At 40.7% G+C, this 26,955-nt stretch overlaps 1 protein-coding gene and 2 long non-coding RNA genes across 5 annotated transcripts; 2 read left to right on the forward strand and 1 right to left on the reverse strand.

The window, feature by feature from the left end:
* Positions 1 to 398: 398 nt before the first annotated feature.
* Positions 399 to 18,218, reverse strand: LOC118358983 (uncharacterized). 3 transcript variants are annotated; one of them, XR_004820572.2, is made up of 8 exons: positions 16,333 to 18,217; positions 16,047 to 16,192; positions 15,430 to 15,682; positions 13,366 to 13,447; positions 9,536 to 9,641; positions 9,195 to 9,393; positions 8,971 to 8,999; positions 399 to 1,144 (listed from the first exon to the last, which is right to left on the reverse strand). It is a non-coding gene; the product is annotated as an uncharacterized LOC118358983 (long non-coding RNA). The 3 variants fall into 3 exon arrangements; XR_008080050.1 differs by having other exon boundaries at positions 9,536 to 9,609; positions 15,430 to 16,192; positions 16,333 to 18,218; XR_008080049.1 differs by having other exon boundaries at positions 15,430 to 16,192; positions 16,333 to 18,218.
* Positions 18,219 to 18,221: 3 nt separating this feature from the next.
* On the forward strand, positions 18,222 to 19,826 carry LOC118358705 (uncharacterized). The gene is made up of 3 exons (XR_004820518.2): positions 18,222 to 18,658; positions 18,838 to 18,859; positions 18,964 to 19,826. It is a non-coding gene; the product is annotated as an uncharacterized LOC118358705 (long non-coding RNA).
* A 1,716-nt stretch (positions 19,827 to 21,542) lies between these two features.
* LOC118358984 (growth arrest and DNA damage-inducible protein GADD45 alpha) lies at positions 21,543 to 26,051 on the forward strand. The gene is made up of 4 exons (XM_035737071.2): positions 21,543 to 21,832; positions 22,063 to 22,164; positions 22,411 to 22,624; positions 23,841 to 26,051. The coding sequence occupies exons 1-4, from the start codon at positions 21,783 to 21,785 to the stop codon at positions 23,946 to 23,948; spliced, it is 474 nt and encodes a 157-aa protein (XP_035592964.1). The 5' UTR covers positions 21,543 to 21,782; the 3' UTR covers positions 23,949 to 26,051.
* Positions 26,052 to 26,955: the final 904 nt, after the last annotated feature.

The following is a 26,955-nucleotide window of genomic DNA, read 5'->3' on the forward strand; positions in this document are numbered from 1 at the left end:
ACAGTGTACAGCAAGCAATTTAGCAGTTACACCGGCGGGCCCTGGTAGCAATAAATTAATAAAAGCTTACCTTGAATTGGAAGAGTTGCAGTGTTGGATAGCCTTAGCCAGCTAGTTAACATGAATAACATTCCTCACTGTTGAGTCAGATTGTTGAGTGAAAGGTAAACTAAGAAAAAAAGACCAAATGTATCCTTCTCTCTGCTGCTTCTCCTTAATTTTTGAAGAAATTAATTTGTTCAAAACTGTTCAACAATAGTGTTTCTCTCACTTTGAGTCAACTATTCACCACACTTTATGCACTGCAGTGCTAGCTAGCTGTAGTGTATACTTTCAGTGCTAGATTAATTATCTGATCCTTTGATGATTGGATGGACAACATGTCAGTTGGTGAAAGAGCTCTGTCCTCTACAAGTTTTCATAATTACTGTGCAAGTCTATGGAAGGGGTTAGAACCATGAGCCTCCTAGGTTTTTGTATTGAAGTCAATGTACCCAGAGGAGGATGTCCTCCGGCTACACCATAATGCTACCCCAGAGGGTGCTGTTGAGAATACTGTAGACTTTCGTTTCAAAACAGTGTGTTTTAATCAGTTTTTTGGTCAAGTGGATATATTTTGTGTAGTTTTATCTAAAAAGGAGAACTTCTTTATGTGTAACTATTTAAAAACTTTCCCGAAATTCACTGAGTAGGATGGTCCTCCCCTCCTCCTCTGAGGAGGCAGCACTGGTGTCTTAAAATAAATAAATAAATGTTATTTTGAAAGAATATCCGTCAAAAAATTTAGCATACAGGGAGGGACCAGAAAATCTGGTCACAATGCTGACACAGTGGACAAATAAGACACCTTTTAATGTGTAGGTGCATATCTGAAAATGTGGGCACAATCATCATGTGGACAAGATCAGGACAAAGGATTCATGTTTGCACCAGGTATAAATGAGGCTTTTCTTTTTAATAATTTTTTATTTTACCACTATTCAACCAGGTAAGTTGACTGAGAAAACATTCTCATTTACAGCAACGACCTGGGGAATAGGCTATAATCACGTCCTAGTATGTTAATAAGAGAAGAAAGAAGAAATAACATTGACACCTGACGTCCTTGCACTCTTTCCCAGGATGGCACTTTTGATGTTTGTGTCTGTGGGTCAAGAAACATTGTGTGAATATTTGCTAGAAGTCAGAAGAATGCAGAATGTTATTTTAGTTGTCAAGCTGCCCCCGCCCCACCCACCTTCCTCCCTTAGGGTCTTCTTGACATTTTAAAAAGCTTTACACACCAATTTATTGAAACAAACCTTTTTAATTAAATGGAATATTTGATATACTATTTGAAGACCAAAGGTCTAATGAATATTGTGGGTACGATACAAATTTACAGAATTTGTACTGTACAAGCTGCAATGGACCTGATTTCTGTAGCAGATGTTGCAGTGTGTGTATAATTGGATTTGAATAAAAGAGAATAAAAAAGTTCATTAAATTTTTTTTATAATGTAAACATTATTATAGACCCCTTTATTTGAGTAGCATTTACATTTTTACCATACAGGCTGAAATCATGAAGAATAAAATATGATAAAACACATTTTCGTTTCGTGGAATCATTTTGTTTCTGAGAAGTCTGGTTCAACTATGACACAGAGTTCGATTGGCAATGGGGCTTGTATTATATAATGTCTATAGTAATCCTAAAATTGCTTGGAAAATATTTCTGACAACAGCTGGACATTTTAACCCAGCAACACACCAGTATCAGATAGCTGATGATCCATGTTAGTGGCAGGTTTAATTTCTCAATCGACATTACAACATATACATTACCACCCACATACTTTCAATGTACACACGTGCATTTCCAGTTTAGCAGTCACAGAACATAATCTATTGAACTGGTGATGGGCAGAAGATGGATTTCCCCCTACAAGACCCTGAAAATAAAGATGTCCAATTTAAAAACTCATAGTTATTTGCATTTTGATTATAAGGGTTTTGTGGAACCTTCTTTAGAATTATCAGCACTGTACCCATCTTTTTTGTTTACCTGTAAAATACTCTCATGCTGCAACACAGGATTTAGGTGTAGTCAGTGTTCACCCTTTAACAAAAAAAGCCAAAATGGAACACTGTTTCCTACAAAATCTACCCAGCACATATAAGCCACTCTACAGTATATCAGTCTATATAAAAAAGCAAGTTTTGCCACTCCTTCTTTAAGGTGTTGTGAAACAAAATCATGAATGAGAGTTTTCACTGTTGACTTGACCAGGAAACTTACTAGCAGCGGCCTCTCCTACTTTGGGGCTCAGAATGGTGTCCCAGTGTCCAGCCAACATGTCCTTGCCCCCTTGCCCCTCCCCCCATCGCACTGGCAGCCTCAGTAGCCTTGGTTTATGTGGGCCAGAACAACTCATAGGAGCAGGTGCCTGTCTCTGTAGCATGAGGCAGCTTGATGTTTACCCCCTGGACAGGACGCTAGTCTATCACAAGGCCTAACTGCCAGAGATGAAACAAGACCTGTTTTTTCAGTCTTTGGTATGACGTGGCAGGTGATCAAACTCTAAACCTTCCAATCTCAGGGTGGACACTAACCACAAGGCCACTAAGTTGGTATGTGTCAAGCTCTGTCCCAAATGGCACCCTATTCTCTATACAGTGCACTACTAAAGTAAGTGAAATATAGGGAAGTGTGTGCATTTGGGACAGTGTAACAGGTGGGGGGACACATTGGCTGGAAACTGGGTCACTATTCCCAGTCCTAGAGCCAGAGAGACAGGAGAGTTGACTAATGGTAAAAGGATATGTCACCAGGCGTGCTGAGAAATGCTTCACCCATGCTTAAATTGCACCATGTGGCATTTCTATTATTGGCGGGCTTGTCCAATGTAAATTACAATTTTCATAAAATTCAATTTCACTGGGCCTTAACCTGATTTCTGTAAAACACAGTGGCAAATAATTGTCTATCATAAATATATATAATAACATGATTGAATAACACTTAGAAGTATTGGTTTACAGCAATATCTAGAATTTAATATGATATCGATATTGTTTGATATCGATTTGAGCAAGGCATCTCGTGATATCGTTTTAGTCTTCCTGAAGGCCCAGTTCAATCGAAAACGTGATTTTCCTGTGTTTTATATACATTACCACAATATAAGGTTGGAATAATATTGTGACATTGTGAAATGATAATGCCCTTTTAGTGCCTGAAATTTCTACTGGTTTTGGTCAGCCTATGGTCAGCCTATGAATTCATTTACCAGATGGTAAATTAGTTAATAGACCAATAAGAAAGTGTTCCAAACAAGACTATTCCTGCATGTGCAACAAACACCCTCTCACAGACATTCTCACAGGCTGTCAACTTGGCAACAGTTGGGGAGGATTTGGCTGCCACAACATTCACACCTGGCTCAATAGACAACCAGCAAGCAGTTGTCTGGACTGGATTGGTGGAAGTGAACAGAAAAGTCTACATTCACACAGTTGCAATATATGTAAAAAAAATGATATAATCTCGATATCAAATGAAATAATGCAACTGATATTGACCCACTGGAGTCGATTGACGCATTGGTGCATCACTCTAAGTAACAGAATTTAAAAAATCCCCATCAACATCAGTCAGTTTAAGTTAGACATCGTTTTTTTTGTTGCATTGGATGCGTCTCAATTCGCTGCATCCGCAGATGTTGTAATTTCACCACAGATGTGGAAAGTGGCAGAGCTAGAGTGTTGTTTGTCAGACAATGAGACATCCAGAAAAATTGGTCTTCTCGTGAAAACATCTGTAGCGTCCGAACTAATGTGACCCTACTGTGGAAAGGGGATATTCTCACAAACACTATGGTGTTCCCCGTTTTGTTCTATGACCCCTACAAGTGTCACAGGATTCGTCTGAATGTAACCAGTACTGGTTTAAAATAATCAATGGAAATATGAAGGAACACTGTAGTTTTGTGCCTACCCAAAAAACTGGTTAAAAATGTGCAATATATATATCTAACTACCAGAAAGTTTGAAAAGAGAGGCTGAGTGGGTGGGGAGCTGATATTAATGAGTTTGGCTTTACTGACAACTCTTTGAAATGCCTATGTCAAGCAACTTGGATGCAGTGAGCAGTAAAATCATCTCAAGCAAATGTGGTGATACACAAAGCACCTCAAACAACAAATGAAATGAAATCAACAATACAGTTGAAGTTGTAAGTTTACATAATTAGTATTTGTTAGCATTGCCTTTAAATCGTTTAACTTTGGTCAAACCATTCGGGTAGCCTTCCTCAAGCTTCCCACAATAAGTTGGGTGAAATTTGGCCCATTCCTCATGAACTCATGACAGAGCTGGTGTAACTGAGTCAGGTTTGTATGCCTCCTTGCTTGCACACCTTCAGTTCTGCCCACCTCTATAGGATTGAAGTCAGGGCTTTGTGATGGCCGCTCCAATACATTGACTTTGTTGTCCTTAAGCCATTTTGCCACAGCTTTCGAAGTATGCTTGGGGTCATTGTCCATTTAGAAGATGCAAGCTTTAACTTCCTGGCTGATGTCTTGAGATGTTGCTTCAATATATCCACAGAATTTTCCTTCCTCATGAAGCCATCTATTTTGTGAAGTGAACCTGTCCCTCCTGCAGCAAAACATCCCCACAACATGATGCTTCCATCCCCGTGCTTCACGGTTGGAATTGTGTTCTTCGGCTTGCAAGCTTCCCCCTTTTTCCTCCAAATATAACAATAATAACATAACGACATTTCTTAATGAGGAAGGAATTACGTGGATATATTGAAGCAACATCTCAAGACATCAGCCAGGAAGTTAAAGCTTGTGTCTTCCAAATGGATTATGGCCAAACAGTTCAAGTTTTGTTTCATCAGACCATCAAAAGTACCATCTTTTTCCCCATGTGCAGTCGCAAACCGTAGTCTGTTTTTTTAATAACAGTTTTGGAGCAGTGGCTTCTTCCTTTCTGAGCAGCCTTTCAGGTTATGTCGATATAGGACTCGCTTTACTGTGGATAGAGATAATTTTGTACCCGTTTCCTCCAGCATCTTCACAAGCTCCTTTGCTGTTGTTCTGGGATTGATTTGCACTTTTTGCACCAAAGTACATTCATCTCTAGGAGACAGAACGCGTCTCCTTCCTGAGCGGTATGACGGCTGCGTGGTCCCGTGGTGTTTATACATGCATACTGTTGTTTGTATAGATGAACGTGGTACCTTCAGGTGTTTGGAAATTGGTCCCAAGGATGAACCAGACTTGTGGAGGTCTACAATCTTTTTCTGAGGTCTTGGCTGATTTCTTTTGATTTTCACATGATGTCAAGCAAAGAGACACTGAGTTTGAAGGTAGGCCTTGAAATACATCCACAGGTACACCTCCAATTGACTCAAATTATGTCAATTAGCCAATCTGAAGCTTCTAAAGCCATGACATCATTTTATGGAATTTTCAAAGCTGTTTAAAGTCACAGTCAACTTCTGACCCACTGGAATTGTGATACAGTGAATTATAAGTGAAATAATCTGTCTGTAAACAATTGTTGGAAAAATGAATTGTGTCATGCACAAAGTAGATGTCCTAATCAACTTTCCAAAACTATATTTTGACGCCAACATACGTTTATGTAAACTTCTGACTTCAACTGTATAAATTTACTGTATCCATCTACCATTTTGCCTGTCACTTGTGATGCAGTTTATAGCAGCACTGAGTGATGTGTTGACATGGCAACTGTGTCAGAGTTTGAATGATCCTTTCCCACCTTCTGTTCCGTGCTATCTGAAGACATAGCTAGCCGGTAACTTGCTAACACCAGACACACATATCTTTGCTATAGATGAATATGGTACACTTTTTATTATACTTGCTGACACCCTACAGTCAAATTCTGGCACCAGTAGAGTAGCTATCTAGCTATATAAAGAGGCTTTCTCTGTTGTTGGCTACAAGGTGGTACTTATTTAAATTAGGTGTAGAAAATATCATGTTACCATTGGTGTATTAAAATTAGAATGAAGGCGAAGTCAACTTGTCCCCTTAATAACAAATCAGTAACTTTATGATAAAACTTTATCAATGTAGAAGCAACAGCGATTTTTCATTCTTTGGTCGTCATACTTTGATCTGGTTTCCTTCAAATATCATCCAATTATTAAAAACATGATTTTGACTGTTCATGACCTTTAATTAAAATTATTTTATTGTTTTTCTATATTCAATGATTCCAGTATTTCAATATGTTTGAGACTGACTAGCTGATGAATTGTTGTACGTTTAACATACTTTTATCAAAAGTATAGCCAATTTCTGTCAAAGTAAAGCTTTTCAAAAACACACTAATTCCATGATAACATAATCAGAGGCAGGAGTAGCTTTCCTTGTGTCATAGATGGTAGACTCTCAAAACTCACCACAAGGAAGCTATGAACAATGCTAATCATATCAGTATATGTATGCCCCTTTAACAGGAGGTTCTGAGACATGAGCAAACGTAACACTTCCTAGTGTTGTAAAAAAAAATCTGTGTCGTCTGGTTGACTTTCCGAGTGATGCCTTCTCAGTATGCTCAGTGCCCCTCGGTATGTATTCGTCGGTTACCTCATTGTGCAGTAGTGGGTCACTGGGTCTTGTGCAATTACGTAACGCTAGGGTTTTCAAATAGGGAATTTTACTGGTAACTGTCTAACTTTACCAGTAAACTTCTGGAATTTTGGAAACTTTCAAGGATTTAATGTAATTTATAACATGTAAAATATATAAAATCATAAATGAAGACTATTTAATATAAAAAAAATGAATAACAAAGATGTAAAACAATCTAAATTACAGCCCTTCAACTTCGTGAATAACATTGCCGTTAAATATGGTTTTCAGCAAGAAATATTTTTTATATTTTTTACACGCTTTTATTTATTTTGCTCTGTCAATATGTGCTTGTTTTAAATGTTTTGGCAACAAACTGGAGAAGTTGCAGTAAATTGAAAATATTATTTTCATAAATTATGCTATTTTGTCGGGGAACATGTAGTATATCTACTAGAAACTTGTGGACAATATGGACATAGATAACGATTAAGAAACATTAATGAATATTTTATATGAATACATTTAAAAAAGTTATTTAAGTATAAAGTACTAAAGTTACCATAGATTACCTGTTAATTACCAAATTACTGAAAATTCCAGTGACTTTGTGAAATTACCCAGAATTTTCGCCTAAAATGACATCCCCCGACTGCCTGTAGCTCAGGACTGGAAAGAAGGATATGCATATTATTGATATCATTTGAAAGGAAACACTTTGAAGTTTGTGGAATGTGAAATTAATGTAGGAGAATATAACACATTAGATCTGGTAAAAGATAATACAAAGAAAAAAAGAAAATTATATATATTTTTGTACTATCATCTTTGAAATGCAAGAGAAAGGCCATAATGTATTATTCCAGCCCAGGTGAAATTTTGATTTTGGCCACCAGATGGCAGCAGTGTCTGTGCAAAGTTTTAGACTGATCCAATGAACCATTGAATTTCTGTAAAAAAAATTGTATCAAGACTGCCCAAATGTGCCTAATTGGTTTATTAATAAAGTTCATAACTGTGCACTCTCCTCAAAAAATATAGCCTGATATTCCTTCACTGTAATATCTACTGTAAATTGGACAGTGCAGTTAGATTAACAAGAATTTAAGCTTTCTGACAATAACAGATGGTGTTACTAACATTGACAAATAATTGGGAAGAGTTGGTTGACCAACAGCAAATACCATGCCCTACTTAGAGTTAGTTGTTGACATCTGTTAAAAAGGTTCATTGGGTCTACATTCAAACTAAAGATTGTCAATACCTCCGCTGGGTCTTATGAGAAGTACAAGGTCAAATACTCTGAATATCCTAATAATAACATCCAAAACTGGTGGCCTTCGTGGTTCACTTTAAGAATCCTTTTCATTAAAGTTTGTATATTTCACTAAGTTTATAAGATAACAAAATGTTGTTATATCCATCGACATGATTTGTTGGACGGTACACTACAAAACCTAAACTTGAGATCACTGACTTGACATCCGTGCTGCAGAGCATGCTGTTATGTCCTCTGACGAATGGCTGGGTAAGAGTTAAAAGTAGGTATGCTTGACCCTTAAAGTAGTGGGAACCGGATCAGCTGAGTCTGCATAGTGAGACGTCTCACTTTGCTACTCTTTGGACTTGGGTTTGAACCAGCTGCTAAACCACCCTGACTTGTTGCTCTGATCAGAAACACGCACACACACACACACACACACACACACACACACACACACACACACACACACACACACACACACACACACACACACACACACACACACACACACACACACACACACACACACACACACACACACACACACACACAGAGAGAGAAGGACAGACAGAGACAGAGAGAGGGGATCATTAAAACAAATCTCTGGTTCTTATTTGATGCTGTGACATGACAACAGGCTTCAGCCTCTACCCTCCTTGTTTTAGTTGGATTTTGTCTGTCTCTGTGGCCTTTCCCTCCTGCGTGATGGTGGCCTGGTGCCCTCCCTGCTGGCATTCCTTCTGACCTCCATAACCATACTTCTGATCATACTGTTGACCATACCCTGCCACCGGCATCTTCCCAACATTCATATGGGACGATGAATGTTTTCACATGATTGATTTGATGAATTAATTATTTGTTTATTTAGATGCAATTCAGCTCTTAGCTGCAAACGTTGTACACCTTGACAATAAAATTTACTTTACTATGAGTATACACATAAAATATAGCACCACTAACACAAACAGCAGGTGCTCAGTAAATAACTAGACATTTTCAAAGAGATTCAATTCAATTCAATGCTAATTCGCATGTGCCAATGGGTGGTATGTTTGTGTATCGCATGTAATGTATGTTCGGCAGTCAATAAAACTCCCAAGGACTCACCATGCCTGGGCCAGAAGAATGATCAGCCTCTAGAAGAGTACAATGAAATCAAAGCATGAAGTCCTCAAATCACAGTTAACGACAGAAACATGTAAGATGATACACAAAATATGTAAAAAGGAGTGAACATAAATGAGCATGTTTAATATTAAATCACCAGAAACAGGTGTGAATCATGAGTATGTTTGCTCAATCAAAACCAGGACCCTCATCCCTTGTCTCACCTAACGTGGCTTAAGGACGCTGATGCTGAAGCTGAGCATAGACAGTGTCTGTGTTGTGGTAACTGTAGTCCTGACCTCCTGCCACAAGGGGCACTGCAAGCTGAGTGTAAGAAGCCATGACTGGCAGCAGAGGTGGGACGTTGATCTGCTGTGCCAGCACGTGCATCACCCCTCACTGAAAGGTCACCGGTGCCTGATTCTAAATGGAAACCAAAGCAGAAACTGGGGGTGCATTTCACATTGGTAGTGGATGAGGTAAGTTCCCACTTACTATGTAAATGATTTGAGCATCCAATAAATGAATTATTCATTGAAATAATGATCTGGGACTGTAGGTTTACCTGAATATACTCTGCTCTCCTCATTGGCCCTCTGCTGGTGACAGGTATGTTTCACTACAACCGCAGCTCCCCATCTAAGCAAATGCATGCGTTTTAACCATAGCATCTTAATGTGCAAGGAATGTTTTGGAGGAGAGAAAAAACACATCATTAAGATTATGAGAGCCAATTGAAAAATTAACGAGTATGGTATTGTTATTCATTTATCATTTGATTGATAAAAACGGATCATAATGTAGTAATAACAATGCTATCAGTGTCCATGTCAGGTCAAACATTGTGCAGGTAGACACGTTAAAACCAGACACCTGTCTTGCCAGCTGGACTATAGTAAATACTTACCACCTCAGCAACCTTGACATAAGTGCCTACTGACATAATTTCACTCACCAGTACCAGTGGACTATACTGTAGGCTAATATCCATATCTATCCTAATATCCAGGCATTAGTGAGTCCCATTTATGACCATTATTCAATCAACAACAACAAATCCCTACTCTACACAAGGTTGCTTGTACCCAATAAATATGTTTTATGGGCCCCCCGGGTGGCGCAGTGGTCTAAGGCCACCTGTGGCTGTTCCATCAGAAACTCTGGGTTCGAGACCAGGCTCTGTCGCAGCCGGCCGTGACCGGGAGGTCCATGGGGCGACGCACAATTGGCCTAGCGTCGTCTGGGTTAGGGAGTGTTTGGCCGGTAGGGATATCCTTGTCTCATCGCACACTAGCGACTCCTGTGGCGGCACGGGCGCAGTGCACGCTGACCAGGTCACTAGGTGTACAGGGTTTCCTCCGACATATTGCTGCTGTAGCCAGCTGTGTCACTGAGTTGTCCCATTCCCTCATACTGATTCAGCCGCTCTGCCAACCATTAGTCTTTTTTTAGGCACTACAGTTCAGTAGATTAGGGGCCCAAAATTGGCAACTGGTTTTGGCCATGGCCCAATTTTGTTGCTGTTGCATATAATAGCAGACCCAAAAATAGTCTTTCACTACAAATTGAACAACATTTTAAACACATCTGGTTAATATATAATCAATTCGACAATAAAATAATAATTTCGATCTGATTACACTGATAAAAATCACACAAAAAAAACACCTTTCAATGAAGAGAAAATGTCGCTTTAAAAATGTCTAATAAGAAAGGTTGACAATGAAAATAGAATTTTCAGGGAAGAATGGATAGAGAAATATTTATTCTTATCATATTTATTATTATTATATTATTATATTCAAGACTAGTCATTCAACTGAGACTGCTCTTCTCTGTATCACGGAGGCGCTCCGCACTGCTAAAGCTAACTCTCTCTCCTCTGCTCTCATCCTTCTAGACCTATCGGCTGCCTTCGATACTGTGAACCATCAGATCCTCCTCTCCACCCTCTCCGAGTTGGGCATCTCCGGCGCGGCCCACGCTTGGATTGCGTCCTACCTGACAGGTCGCTCCTACCAGGTGGCGTGGCGAGAATCTGTCTCCTCACCACGCGCTCTCACCACTGGTGTCCCCAGGGCTCTGTTCTAGGCCCTCTCCTATTCTCGCTATACACCAAGTCACTTGGCTCTGTCATAACCTCACATGGTCTCTCCTATCATTGCTATGCAGACGACACACAATTAATCTTCTCCTTTCCCCCTTCTGATGACCAGGTGGCGAATCGCATCTCTGCATGTCTGGCAGACATATCAGTGTGGATGACGGATCACCACCTCAAGCTGAACCTCGGCAAGACGGAGCTGCTCTTCCTCCCGGGGAAGGATTGCCCGCTCCATGATCTCGCCATCACGGTTGACAACTCCATTGTGTCCTCCTCCCAGAGCGCTAAGAACCTTGGCGTGATCCTGGACAACACCCTGTCGTTCTCAACTAACATCAAGGCGGTGGCCCGTTCCTGTAGGTTCATGCTCTACAACATCCGCAGAGTACGACCCTGCCTCACACAGGAAGCGGCGCAGGTCCTAATCCAGGCATTTGTCATCTCCCGTCTGGATTACTGCAACTCGCTGTTGGCTGGGCTCCCTGCCTGTGCCATTAAACCCCTACAACTCATCCAGAACGCCGCAGCCCGTCTGGTGTTCAACCTTCCCAAGTTCTCTCACGTCACCCCGCTCCTCCGCTCTCTCCACTGGCTTCCAGTTGAAGCTCGCATCCGCTACAAGACCATGGTGCTTGCCTACGGAGCTGTGAGGGGAACGGCACCTCAGTACCTCCAGGCTCTGATCAGGCCCTACACCCAAACAAGGGCGCTGCGTTCATCCACCTCTGGCTTGCTCGCCTCCCTACCACTGAGGAAGTACAGTTCCCGCTCAGCCCAGTCAAAACTGTTCGCTGCTCTGGCTCCCCAATGGTGGAACACACTCCCTCACGACGCCAGGACAGCGGAGTCAATCACCACCTTCCGGAGACACCTGAAACCCCACCTCTTTAAGGAATACCTAGGATAGGATAAAGTAATCCTTCTCACCCCCCCTTAAAAGATTTAGATGCACTATTGTAAAGTGGCTGTTCCACTGGATGTCATAAGGTGAATGCACCAATTTGTAAGTCGCTCTGGATAAGAGCGTCTGCTAAATGACTTAAATGTAAATGTAAATATTTCTCCAATGTCAAACCAGAGGTGTCTTGTTTGCAACGAAACTGTCGCTGTTTGCAAATAATTAAATATTATAAGTTCTTATGAATCTAAACCTGGTAACCTACTTTTAAAAAATATTACCTTTCCACCCAGACAGAGGCCTGACTGACACAGAAAAATGTAATCTTCAACTGCTGGCTACTCATCCATTACTTAACCCAACAACAGGGGTGCATTCCTAAAAGCTACCTGGGTATAAGCATCTTATCATTTCACAGTGAATAGCTCAATTTATAGCGACAGAATAGCAAAGTAAATTGTTTGTCTCCTTGTCTTCTCGAATATAGAAGGCCAGAGCTCAGTTTCAAAATAAGACTAAAGACTAAAGATGTCACCATATACCTTGGAGTCGTGGGCAATTTAAAGCTATTTTCTAGCATATGGCATCACAGATTTAAGCATTTTTATAGAATGTTTTATATAATCAGGTTCCATTTTAAGCTAACAAGGGGTATCCTTTTTGACATTTTCTTTAACAAAGGGTATGCCATACCCTCAAATACCCTCAGAATTCAAACTCTGGTTTTAACCAAACACAAAAGCCCTTCACAGACAGAGGTATTAAGGAGTGCATGGTGAGATGACAGTATTGGAGGATTTGGCTTAATACAAATCTATGGATACCATAATTGTGTCTGTCAAACAGGTAGGCCTACCTCTTATTTCTTAAATAGGAAGAAATAGGCTCCAACAAAGCCCTCTTGATCTTAAAGGTGCTTTACTCCGAGATGGTTTATGAATACAGGCACTAAAGAGATTGGATACTATGGATGTAGCTGTACTGTAGCTGTATTGTAAATTAATTACAGTAACATACAGTACAGGTCAATTGCTTCCAGTAAGTTACTGTACATCTTACAGGAAATGTTTTACAGTTTAATATCCAATAGCTCTGAAGAGCTAAAAATGATAGGCCTACATGTAGTTGCCAGCATAGGAGGCCAGACCCATAAATCATAGATCTACAGTATACTGAAGTATTATGATTGACAGTCAAGCCTGTATGCCTATATCTGTTGGTAGAGCTTAGCACTTGCAATATAATGCCAGGGTCATGGGCAAAATTTTCGCTGAGACCATCCATGCAAAAATGTATGTATACATTACTGTAAGTTGCTTTGGAAAAGAATGTCTGCTAAATGGCATATATAATATATGATTATATAATGTTGTGGTTGAAAGCATTGTTTTACCATGGAAACAGCAGGGATCCTCCCAGAGAGCAGCTGAAAAAGGGTCTGAAGCGGATCGCTGGGAGCTAGCTGGTCTGCAAACCTGCCGTAGAGATGCCATAGAGATGACTATAAGCCATGAAAATACTGAATGTCATTTGCAATATTAAAGTGTGCAAGTTAAATAAAAATGAAAAATATCAGTTGTTATGCTTCAATAAATAATTAAATATTCACTATTAGCAGTTGCTGAATTTATTTTCAATACGATTCAACAATAAAGAACTGTATTGCGGTTTTGATATGCAGTACCAGTCAAAAGTTCGGACACAGCTTCTCATTCAAGGGTTTTTCTTTATTTTAAGAATTTTGAACATTCTATAATAATAGTAAAGACATCATAACTATGAAATAACACATATGGAATCATGTAGTAACCAAAAAAAGTGTTAAACAAATAAACATATATTTTATATTTGCGATTCGTCAAAGTAGCCACCCTTTGCCTTGATGACAGCTTTGCACAAGCTTGGCGTTTTCTCAACCAGCTTCACCTGGAATGCTTTTCCAACAGTCTTGAAAGAGTTCCCACATATGCTGAGCACTTATTGGCTGATTTTCCTTCACTCTGCGGTCCAACTTATCCCAAACCATCTCAAATGGATTGAATATGGTCACTCTGACAGAGCTCCAGAATTCCTCTGTGGAGATGGGAGAACCTTCCAGAAGGACAACCATCTCTGCAGCACTCCACCAATCAGGCCTTTATGGTAGAGTGGCCAGATGGAAGTCACTCCCTACGGTGAAGCATGGTGGTGGCAGCATCATTCTGTGGGGATGTTTTTTAGAGGCAGGGACTGGGATACTATTCAGGATTAAGGGAAAGATGAACGGAGGAATGTACAGAGAGATCCTTGATGAAAACCTGCTCCAGAATGCTCAGGGCCTCAGACTTGGGCGAAGGTGCGCCTTCCAATAGGACAACAACCCTAAGCACACAGCCAAAACAACGCAAAAGTAGCTTCGGGACAAGTTTCTGAATGTCCTTGAGTGGCCCAGCCAGAGCCTGGACTTGAACCTGATCGAACATCTCTGGAGAGACCTGAACATAGCTGAGCAGCGACGCTCCCTATCCAACCTGAGAGAAGTTGAGAGGATCAGCAGAGAAGAATGGGAGAAACTCCCCAAATACAGGTGTGCAAGCTTCTAGCATCATACCCAAGAAGACTCGGGCTGTAATCGCTGCCAAAGGTGCTTCAACAAAGTACTGAGTAAGGGTCTGAATGCTTATGTATATGTGATATTTTGATATACATTTTTTTATACATTTGCTAAAATTTCTAAAAGCCTGTTTTTGCTTTGTTATTATGGGTTATTGTGTGTAGATTAATGAGGGGGGAAAAATTATATATATATACTCTCCCCAGCCTCACTCCTCCCCCCTCATCCTCGTCTCCATTCGCCTCTCCCTCCTGCTCCCTCCCAGGCTGGGAATTCCCAGCTCCATCCAACTCTCCCACTCATGTGGCCTTACTGGCCCCAAAAACACATTCTCTCCCTAGGCATGGACGCACTGCTGATTATGCAGAATGAAGAGTTGGGTTACGATGTCTAGCAGTTCACAAGGATATCTCTGTGTATTATTGACTGAGCAATTCACAGGGTTCACAACAGGAATACCCTTGCTTAGATCATAGGAAGAAGACAACAGCTGTAAGTGAGTGACCAAATTACTGCAGGATAGAAACAGTGTATATGTCCCAAATAGCACCCTATTCCCTACATGGTGTGCCACTTACGACCAGGATCCATAGGGCTCTGGTTCAACGTAGTGCACTATGTAGGGAATAATGTGCCATTTGGGACAAAGACAGTATATATAGATTTTACTTATGAAAGTCCGGAGAAAGATCAATCTTCTAGGAATTAATTAAAGACTTAATATCCCTATAAGGGGGTGTTTATGACCTGTAAAAAGTGCCACTGAAAACAAAATATCAAACAGTCAATTCAATTTACTATGCGGACAAATATTCTATATCTATGTTGTAATGTCTCAGAGATAATGCTGCTCCATGCACTCACCTGTTCCACACAGTGCGTGTCCCCACAGTCCACTCTTCATGGCCGACTCTAGGGCCTCATGCGAAAGAACCATAAAGGTGATGTGGAGGAGATGTGAATGAGGCGTGGAGGGAGGCATGGGAAGGCGTGAAGGAACGATGGGAAGGTGTGGGGGAGGTGTGAAGGAACTGTGGGGGGAGACGTGGGGAGGCATGGGGAGGTGTAAGGGACATGTGGGAGAGCTAGCAGAGGGGGATCTGTGAGTCTAAAGTATCTGGTGGAGAAATTAGGAGTTATGATGGAGGCATAGGGCAGGGGTGAAGGAGGTGTGAAAGAACATGGAGGAGACGTGGAAGGGTTGCAGAAGAACACAGTGTCAGGGGTTAGTGTTGGAGGAGTAAGAGGATAGTCCTGGTGTAACATTAGTCAGACAGTAATGTGTCAACTATGCTGTCTTTGTGGTTTTAATCAGTGTCATACACCATCTATTACTCTCAGAATACATAGGAGATTACTTTACCATTAATCTTACTAAATATCTCTGATATAAATAGAGAGGGGAACAGTGAGGAGCGAGACCAAAAAAGAGAAAGACACAGACCGACAAACTGAGACAGGAACAGAGAGTTTACCCTGACCTTCTTCCGTCCAGACAGGAGAAGCTTGGCGTATCCCTGCATATCCTTCTCTGTGAACTCAGCTATACAGACACTAGTGGCTGCCCCTGTTAGTAGGTCTGCTCCATCCAAGGCGTTTGTCTCAGGACTGGGGCCCTCGCTCAGATCTATGAGGGTAATGTAAAAATGTAACATTTTTCATCATTAGCAATTATTTACAGGCTTTAAAAAAAATGTTTTACTTAACATAATATGTCCAGTAGACACAAAACATCTTCCTCGGTACGTGTGGTGTGGTGTCCTCGACCTATTAGGGTAGGGGCCTCTGAGCCTTCACTGCCTCCTGAACCATATTGTCCCTGAGAGTTCCTCATCAGCAGCTCTGCCATGTCTGAGCCAACAATACGCTGAATGAATCCATGGAGATTTTAAAAAAAGGGTAATGTTAGAATGAGTTTGTGGGTGGGCACAGCGCTTCACAGATAATGCTGATAATCCAACTTCCACAGACTGGGATAACAATAGATGTTTGTTGCGTGTAGTTTGGGCCATCTTGGCCAATTTGTGATATTTCAAGAGCAATAAGAGAAAGGGGTTTCACCTAATATAAGAGCGTGAAGAGATGTTCACCTACTCCATTTTGGCTGAACAGCAGTACAAGTAGATTCCAAAGGAGGCAGGCAGAGCCCTTGTCATGCAGGCTTCTGCCCTCTGGTGGGCAAAAAAACATGGCATCTATTTTGTGCAGGTCTTCCCTTTAAAGGAGAAGAAACTCAAATTAAAAGTAATGCACAGATAAGACGCATAAACCACGCTTCTATCCAGTTAAGTAAAGTCATACCATATACAATTTTGTTGACATGGTGAGATCTTTTTGTGTCTGTAATATGAATTATGAAAGAAATGGTGGTGGAAACACCTTTATGCAGAAATATTAATATAATAGCCATCATGCCAAAGTCAATTTGGAGTCACAAGGATATGGTGTGTGGTCTTCCCACTATGACTCGGGAAACCATACAGTTTATTAGACTACAGATTAAATAAATGATGGGGAACTTCACAGGGTGTTGAAAGTACACAGTGATCTCCTTTCCAATAGATATCGAGGGTCTTATTCTGGTGGCATGATGATTGAAGCTTGACTGCCGTTTTGTAAATAAAAATAATCTTGCTCTTCTCCATAATAATATCATCATGTCGACTAGCCTAGCCGCAGCGTTTGTGCGAGCTGTTGGCTAGAGCACACATGCAAAGACCAGAGTAGGAACATTTGCTATTTAACACAACAGTTTGTGTGACAAAACTATCGGTGGAGTTGAAAATGCGATGGAAACAGTTTGAATATTTATTAAAACATAAACGGAAAAATAAATTTGGCGTACAATACATAATCAGTGCCATTACTGTAATTACAGCAATTAGAAACACAACACTGGTGGGAAAATACTTTACGCAGATTTTAGAATATTTGCATGAAAACCTGTCGACAATTGGATGGAAACCTAAGTTAGCTACTGACACAATTATGACAAGTAAACCGTCATGTTTTCCATGCGTTTTAAGTGCCTGTTTTTAGTGTCTCAAGAACAGTTTTGTGAGTTGTGGGGAAACAAAACAATTTTGTGAGTAGTTATTTGGTCAGTGTTTTCTACTTTGCATGCATGGCCAATACATAATCACATACAACGTAGTATGCAAGTGCGGATATCGGGTTTGAGACTGTAAAATACATAGCCAGCCGCCCAGGAAATGATCTCATGTCCAACTGCTCCCGTTTCCCCCAGAATGATCTGCAGACAAAACAAACAGACAGCCTCTCAGTAACACAACAACAGAAACGTCTAACACGCCGGCTCAATGTTGATAAGAACAGCTCAACAGCTCCTCCAATCCAAACGAATCAGCCTGGATGCCTACTGTATTCACTATAATGATTGCGACTCCTTCCTCCTAACCTGCTAATTCAACACGACAATTCTGTCCCGAAGATATACCCAACTCCATACTAATACTTTCCTGCTTTTTTTTAAGACTACCCTGGCAACGTTTTTTTCAAACAGCACCTAGCAACAAATTTAGCTACTTTAAAAATGTATTTGGAACTTTTAACAACATTTGAAAAGCTAAAATGCACGCATTTCCCTCTAAATAACACAAAAACAATTTATTTTCTGTCACACACTCAGTCACAACACGCGTGCCTGACTGCAAAAGTGCATTGTGAGTGACGTCAGCAGCAGGCAGCAGGCCAGCAGCAATTTCAGCAAATTGCAAATCATTGTTGGCTGACTGCAGCAGTAGTAGCACATGTTCGACGAGCCAAACCCAATGAATATAGTTGGTCACGAATGTTTGATCTTGAACATAACTTACAACATCAATCAGCATGTTTCAATCAAAATTGTACAGAAAAGAGTGGAAGTCTGTACCTGAACAAATGTCAAATCATATTTATTGCAGAGATGGCAAGTCAATTTGAGTAACGTTATCGTGTATTCTACGTAATTACGCAGTTTTACGTTATCACGCAATGACATCACAAAGTCATTTAGCAACTTTTAGCAACAAATCAACCTTCCTCGAGCAACTTCCCCTGAAAATTAGTTGGCAACACTGGTCCAGAGCATGAGGTAAAGTGTATTTCAGAGGGGCAGTTGCCTTAGGAACTGCTGCATGCTCTAAGGAGAGAATATGCCGTATTATCATAATTAATATTATCACCTTCATGGGGGATATTGAAAGTGCTGTAATGAGTGTTCATTAGACTTGAGGATGACCTGTTAACATTATTGTGCTCTTTTGTTTTTAGTGGTATACAGCCCTACAGCTAAGTAAGTGTATACCATTATGACCCCTGTTTCTAAGAGACAAACCTACAATATTTGGGTGGAGATTACATGTAACTCAAGGCTTACCTGTGTCTGCTGTGCTCCAGGTGGCTTGTGGGGCAGGTTCAGTCTGTTCAGCACCGTTGATGTACTGGCTCAGCTCATAGCTACTGGAGGACAGGCCTGACGCCTTGAAACTTGCCAGAGTCCCAGGAGCATAACAGGAGGTCTGGAGGACAAGACCAGCCAAACCAAGATAGGAGAATGAGTGCGGATGGGGAACATCATACAACCAAGTTCCTAAAATAAGTATTAAACAGAGTGGGAAAACAGCAACACAGATCTGTACAGTATCTTTGTTAGAAGAAATTCATATAATTTATTGATCATAATATTTAAATGTTTACCTCTGTACCAGCCTCGAACGGCCTTGCGGAAGGAATAGCTACACTGTTTGTATTCGGTCATGTTTCCGGTCATACAGCGTTCCTCAATTGAGTTCCCTGAATTCCTATCGGACCTTGTAATAGCAGATAATATTCTAATTTTTGGTGACTTTAATATTCACATGGAAAAGTCCACAGACCCACTGCAAAAGGCTTTCGGAGCCATCATCGACTCAGTGGGTTTTGTCCAACATGTCTCTGGACCTACTCACTATCACAGTCATACTCTGGACCAAGTTTTGTCTCAAGGAATAAATGTTGTGGACCTTAATGTTTTTCCTCATAATCCTGGACTATCGGACCACCATTTTATTATGTTTGCAATAACTGTATCCATTTCCATGTTTTTCTTTAAGTTTATGAGGATTGTCAGGATGGTCAGCACGTGCCACCTTGCGTCAAACACTGTTGACTGAAAAATCATGCAGTGGAGAAAAGAAACAGCACTGCTGCCTTACATATAGCCGGGCTGGTATAATAAAACCTCCATATTGGGAAAGGAAAAAGTTAGAGGACTGGTGGGAGGCCCATATCACTAGTGTATTTTAAGGACACACATATCTATGAGTGATCAGTTAGGCAATGTTTTAGATATTTCAAGATAGGCTTCCTCAATACAAATAAGCCTATAAATAGTATTCAAGTAGTATATTCGACTCATTCTGCACTATTCTGCACACAACATCAAATAACTATAATGATACAAATTGTTCAAGTGAACAGAAACGTCCACACTACAACAATAACCACAATAACAGTAGAGAACGACAACGCTAGCCGTTGTTGGGATCACTTTTCAATAACGCGTTCTATTGGAGCGTTCTAGGTGCGCGAGGAATAGATGTTAGGAGTGGAGAGGATGTGAGGCAGAGCGCACGGTGAGCTTTCCTGAATAACTGGGCATGTGAGCATATTGGTGTCAGTCAACATTAATTATAGGACGGCTTGGGAGAGAGCACATCTCAGTATCAGAAGACCATATTTCCCCATGTTATCTGTTAACGCTGATACATCCTGACAAAACATACCATATGAGTGACCTGCTAATGTAGCCTACCTTTCTGGACCTTGTAAACGGTCAATAGACCCATAACTGATCCAAATGGTTGCATAAGCAGGCCTAGGCTGTATGCAGTTGTTTCGGCATGAAAGACGCATTCAAAACAGGACCTTTGAGCTGTTATTCAAATTAGCCTATACATCACTGCACTAATCAACTGTGGAGCATTGCGTGCCCGGGGACTGCAGAGTGCAGCCTGGAGGAACGCTCAGATCTGACATTTCATAATCTTTTCACTTTTTTTCTTGCACATTGACAGGTAAAGGTTCATATTTATATTATACCCCTAATATTAAGCTAATTAATGCCCTAATTACTACTTAATATTTAGCTTCTTACTACACATCTCTAGTCTCTCTCTTCCAGCTGTTCTCGTGCGACATAGGCTAGGGTATACGCAAGCCTCTGCCATTCCTCTACTCTTGAAATCCCAGGAAAGGCTATATATAGGCTACAAACGCTATATGACATTTATTTTGAACATGTTTTATACTAGGCATAATAGCCAATTCGAGGAGAGAAGGATGCTTGCTCTTGTTAATAGTGGAATGTAAAATATGCCTACAGCATAGGACAAATTAATAGTTGGGGAAAGTTGAGGAGAGAGAGTGCATTGACATAATTTTGACCGGTGATCATAACATTGTTGCATGTATTGCGAATGGTTGCACCGGACAGACACAAATAAGATTCAAAATAATTGACAAACATTAGAAAAATGGAAATCACTTGAAAGTCACTTGACAACAAGGCAAGCAATGACATGCTGTACATACACAGGCTAAACGGTGTTTGTTGTTGATACATTTAAATATGAGTTTCAATATTATTTTTCATTACATGTACATTGAAGTGTTATTTGCAGTTGTCACTATGACAATGAACACACCCTGAAAGACCAGATATCTGTGTTACCACCATATTAATAGGCCTAGAGGATGCATTGGATCAGTTGATAGACAGGTGTACAAAATAACCTTACACTTTCCTCTAGAGTGGATGTTTGCCAACAAGTTGTTGTCATGTATATTTGTGTCGTTATAGTAATCGTTCTTGGTGTGGATAGCCTACCATGTAAGCACGGAAATACATTGAGCCACTGATCATTATAACTTTACTATTTTCGCCAACAGGTGTCGCAGTGTACCTCTATAGTTTAATGACGTGGTGATAAGTTGCGGGGCGCTGCGCATTCGCGGGAACCACTTTAAGCATTAGCATGTGACCAATGGGATTGGATATGCAAATATGAGGCGCTCGAACTCCTGTTTCCGCGTTAAATTCGTGGATTGGGAAAGGTGAGAGTAGAGTCAGATGCACAAAGACGAGACGTGCAGACACACACGGACACTAATTTGACTGGGACGTTACTGGAGGGACCATCAGTGAATATTCTGATTTCCACGTGGATAATTTTCCTATGTGCAATATGACTTTTGAGGAAACCAGTGGAGAAAACTCTATAGAAAGGTAAGATTCTCTTTGCAACTTGTTAAATTTGTAACTGCTTGAGCACTAACAGTCAAACTCGTCTCCCTGTATGCACAAGTTTGCCCGAGCATGTCCAATCTAATTTAGCTAACTAGTTGGCAAGTTACAGTAACCTATATAGTTACTTTATATATTGATGCAAGCTGACTAAATAACAATAAAGTCGTATACTTGTCTCAGTATGGTTACCTATTGTTTTGCACCCACAGGATGGATTCGGTGTCTAAAGCATTGGAGGAGGTTATCACCTCCGCGTTACCCCAAGGTTGCGTCACTGTAGGAGTCTATGAGGCAGCAAAGTCACTCAATGTGTAAGTGAAGCACGTTGCAAGAGATTATTAGTCACAGGCATAACGAGAACGTGAACTACTATCCAAAAATACCTATATTCTTAAACGACTAAATACGAGGAGTGAATGAAGTAGCTAAATTATTTTTCAATAGATTATTCTTAAGTTATTAAGCAGTAATACATCTACTCTGAAATAAGTTCATGACTCTATTACTGTAATGTTACTTGATTAGCTAGCTAATTGTATTGAAATTTAATTCACCAGGGACCCGGATAATGTGGTACTGTGCCTCCTGGCCACAGATGAGGAGCAGGTCGTGGACGTGGCTTTACAGATCCACTTCACCCTGATTCAGGCTTTCTGCTGCGAGAACGACATCAACATCCTGCGGGTCAGCAACATGAGGCGCCTCGCTGAGATACTTGGAGGAGTGAAGCCTGGAGAAGAGCCCATGGACCTGCACTGTGTACTAGTTACTGTACGTTTCATTACATTGTTCCTACTTCCATATCCCTGGCTTTTCATCTACTGGACTTTGATATAAATTCCTCAGGTGGGGTCTCTGCCGGTGTGGTTCATTATACCAGCTAGACTATAATAAAATGTTTCATGGATGCTAAAGATTTGCAGTTCAGGAACTTTGAGTACAGCATGAAAGGCCTAGCCCTAGATGGATGCAAATACTTGAATTTAACAGCCACCACATCTGGCTTGGTAGTTATGTCTTCATTCATTGCTCGGCTCTTTGAAGGTTGATCCAGCTGACTGCAGCCGCATGATCTGCAGTGTGTCTGTGATGTGGCTTTCCTAGTAGTCTGACGTAGCCTACGCTGGCTGCAGTACTGCGAGTGATCTGACTCCAGTTACTAGGGCTGCGTCCAAATGGCACCCTATTCCCTACATAATGCACTACATTGGGCCCTGGTCAACAGTAGTGTACTACATAGTTCAGGGGTAGGCAACCCTGTTCCTGGAATGCCGGAGGTACTGCAGGATTTTGTTCCAACTAGGCACCACACGTGACCAACTGAGCTAATTGATCAGTTCAGTGATTACCTAAGTTCAACACCTCGTCTTCCAGGTCAGTTAAACCAAAAACCTGAAGTGCCTGAGGCACCCCAGGACCAGGGTTGCCTACCCGTTATATCGAGAAAAGGGTGCCATTTGCGACGTAACCTAGACGTTTGTGGCCAAGTTAGCATAGCGATGTGTACTCTTAACTGCTCTTCCTGTGGGCCGCTAGTACTTTTTCAAACCCACGTTCCAGGAAATAAAGCTTCGCTCATAGGAGAAAGAGGATGAATGATGGCACGTTTACAGAGAGACTCTTAGAATGCAGAAGTCAGCACGGATTCATTTTTATGCCCTGCTCATACACTTCCTTAGTAGTGATCTGATCTGTGAGGCCCACTATCAGGTCATACCTCACGCTGCAGAGAACCCTTATCTGATTATGGTTGTTAAATTGTGTATCCTTCTATTTGATGCATATGTTTAGAAAGCACAGCAATAGGCTAGATGTGTGCTTATTTACTGTGTGCGCAGTCATAATTACCGCACTTGTATAGAACCCTCAGGCCTAACTGATTAGGGCTGTTCTACATTTCTAAGACCTACTTGTCTGTATTTTAATGTATACGTTTACAGAAAGCAGCATTGGCCGAACTGTTTTTGTTTTCCATTTCTTTTCACAGAAGTCAAGCACGTGCAAGGACCCAGCTCTGAGCAAAGTGAATCGCTTCTGTAGAGACAGTCGAATACTGGACCAGTGGGTCCCCATCATCAACTTACCTGACCGATGAACAAGCAGCATGGACTCCACGTGACCACTTTATATTGAAGCACAGCACACTGCACTAGATCTGTGTAATAATGCCTTGGTTGGAACTCATGAACAAACCTCATTCAACAGAGGGGAGGAGAACAAGAGAACCTGCTGGATCAGTGTGGATTTTATGCTGAGGATTTCAGCTGAGGTAAAGGGATTTAGCATTCTGGATTCCAGGACTGCCAAGGTAACAATGTTATGACTAATGCGAAGGTAGCGATTGGTCGTTGGCATGACTTGATCCTCATGCCCAGGCGCTGCCATTACATACCTTAAGCAGGAAGCTGACTCATGTAAGCACACAGCAGAGCAGACATACACACGTAGTGGTGAGCAGAGCAGAGTGCACAAGGCAGCAAGGGATTGGAATCTCCTGGATGCTCAAAGGACTGACTCCAAGGACCATACTCAAGGACTGAACTAAACCAAACTAGAGTTTTCTGAACTGGACCGGAGTAGTCTGGACTAGTCTGGGACTACAGGATGGATCAAATTTCCATGTGGGTATACTCTGCATGTTAAAGGTTTATGCAATTTTATCAGTAACTTACTGTATTATTCAACATTATGATACTGTATAAACTGAATACAGTACATTACCATAGAATGCACAGTAAAATGCCATATGTTTGTTTTACAGCACACGCAGACCTTTCTGTATTTTCAACAGTAAATGTGTTTTACAGTATTCATATTGTGCATTGTGAGAAGTTGTTGTGGATGGGAAAAGAGTCTCTGGCTCATTAACATATTATGGTCAGCCTTGTAAGAGGCTATATTTGTTGCACCCGTGGTGAGAATGCTGAGCCCCCAAAGAATACAGTAATATACTGTATTTTAGGGATTCTACAAACCTTGTCCTGAAACTCTACAGTAGCCAATTGCTGCCAGTCATATACTGTAATTCAGAATACAGTACCAATACCGCATTTTTGGAGCGCCAAAAAAACGTTGGAACACTCATTAACATATGTTGATGCGTGTCTTGTAAGAGGCTATATTTGTTGCACCCGTTAGTGAGAGTACCAATTTACGTGATACAGTATGTGGTAGTGGTTCCCTAACAATGCAATGTATATAGGGGACAGATCAGAGTGTCAGCAAGTCTCAAACCTTTAATAGTTGAGTGGCGATCTATTTTGATCTGTTTTGCCCTTTAGTCACTGTCAGTTCAGAAGCCTTTGTTAAAGCATAAAGTGCAAGTAATATAAAACAGCTAGTATTCATTAATATGCTGTGATATGCAAATGCCAACAGCCAAGCTGCTTTCTCTAATCCCTTGTAATTACAGTAAAATACTGTATTTTCTTACAGTTTAGTGACTGTTACTGTGTTTCATTGCTCTGACATCAAGTTACCATGAATATCTCTATTGTATTGGCACTATCCAGAGATTGTCAGCGATATATCATAAGATATCTTGTTGTAATTATAATTATTTTGAAGACCAATGTATCTTTAACTACAACATTTTCAGTAATGGTTAAAAAAAATGTTTTACTTGCTATGACTGATATGTATTTTTTTATTTTTTTATCAACCTTGGTTGAATGCACTGACTAAGTTGCTAAGGACAAGAGTACCTGCTAAATTACCAAAATGCTAAAATTAAAATTAAACATTTGCAAAGAACACTGGGTAATGTGTCGCTGCATGGGGAATTCCAGTAATATACTCTAAATTAGAATACAGTAACATTTTTGGTACTGCAAAATCTATTACCATAATGTATTACAGTAGTTGTACTGTAAAATAAATTACAGTAAATTATTGGCCAATTTCTGCCAGTAAGTTAGTGTACATTGTACATGAAACGTTTTAGTGTGGAAAAAAATACATCACAACTGTAATTTATATGATCTTGATTATTTCTGAAATTGTTATTTTGAGAATTATTTAAATTAAGAGGGAAGGTCTTGTTTAGGTCATTATCAGCACAAACCAATGTATTGACTTAAACATTAACTTTGTTGTTTTGTTTAATTCAATGTTTATGTTAATTTAATGAATTGATGTCGCAATGTTCATCAACAGCTACCTTTGCAGAGAAATAAACAAAACTGAATTAAACATTTAATTGCTTTGCTTTTTTGGATTTTATGCAGTGAGCTATGAGCATCACTCAGCGGGTTTCTGAGTTACCTGTTAGGGACACATGAGTCCGGACTTATAATGCTTCTCTGTAAAGGCAGTGGAAATCAGGGTCCCCCTCAGCTGCAGGTGTTGACTAACAGCCTCAGTTAAGGGGAATGGCATGCAACGCTTTCAAGTGACCTCACATATTCAGCTGAGTAAAGAAAGGGTTGAGGATGTGTGCACGGTTTAACCTGGTGCAACAGGCTAGCACTTAGTTTAGCTTATATTTATAATGAAACATGTCTTAAAAATACAATGCATCCCTCCATTGACACCAGTGGTAAACACCACAGCGTGTCTGTTATTAAAAGCCCTTGTAACAACCGTTCCACACTCTGCGCTCACATCTTAACAAAACATATCATTAACCATGACTCACGAGGGAGAAGGATAATTCCCATACATGTAGCTTCCTTCTGTGAACAGCAGCATCCATGTGTGTTTGATCACAATGACAGCCCTTGCTGTCACTGGGCCTTCTATTCAAACACACGGGGATAAACAACAGTCCCCTGACAGGGCCAAAAACAGCCAGAGAGGAAAATATATATATATTACTAGCCAGCACACTCAGAGGACACCAGAACGTAATGTGTATGTGTGTAGCAGAGCAGGGGGGACAAAGCCCTCAAAGAGCAGCTGATGAAACGATGAGTGTGTGACTATGAATCAAGGCTCATTTAGACTCACAGTGAGAGTACGGGAGGGTACTACTGACTTCATAATAGATATAAATACACCCTATGAATGGAAGTGATGCAGTCACAGTGACGCACTGATAGGAATAATAGTGTTACTATTTAGAAAGCAACACAAGCGGAGCTGGCTGTTAACCAGAGCTGGCT

This window comes from Oncorhynchus keta, chromosome 26, assembly GCF_023373465.1.
Source record: "Oncorhynchus keta strain PuntledgeMale-10-30-2019 chromosome 26, Oket_V2, whole genome shotgun sequence".
Taxonomy (NCBI): Eukaryota; Metazoa; Chordata; class Actinopteri; order Salmoniformes; family Salmonidae; genus Oncorhynchus; species Oncorhynchus keta.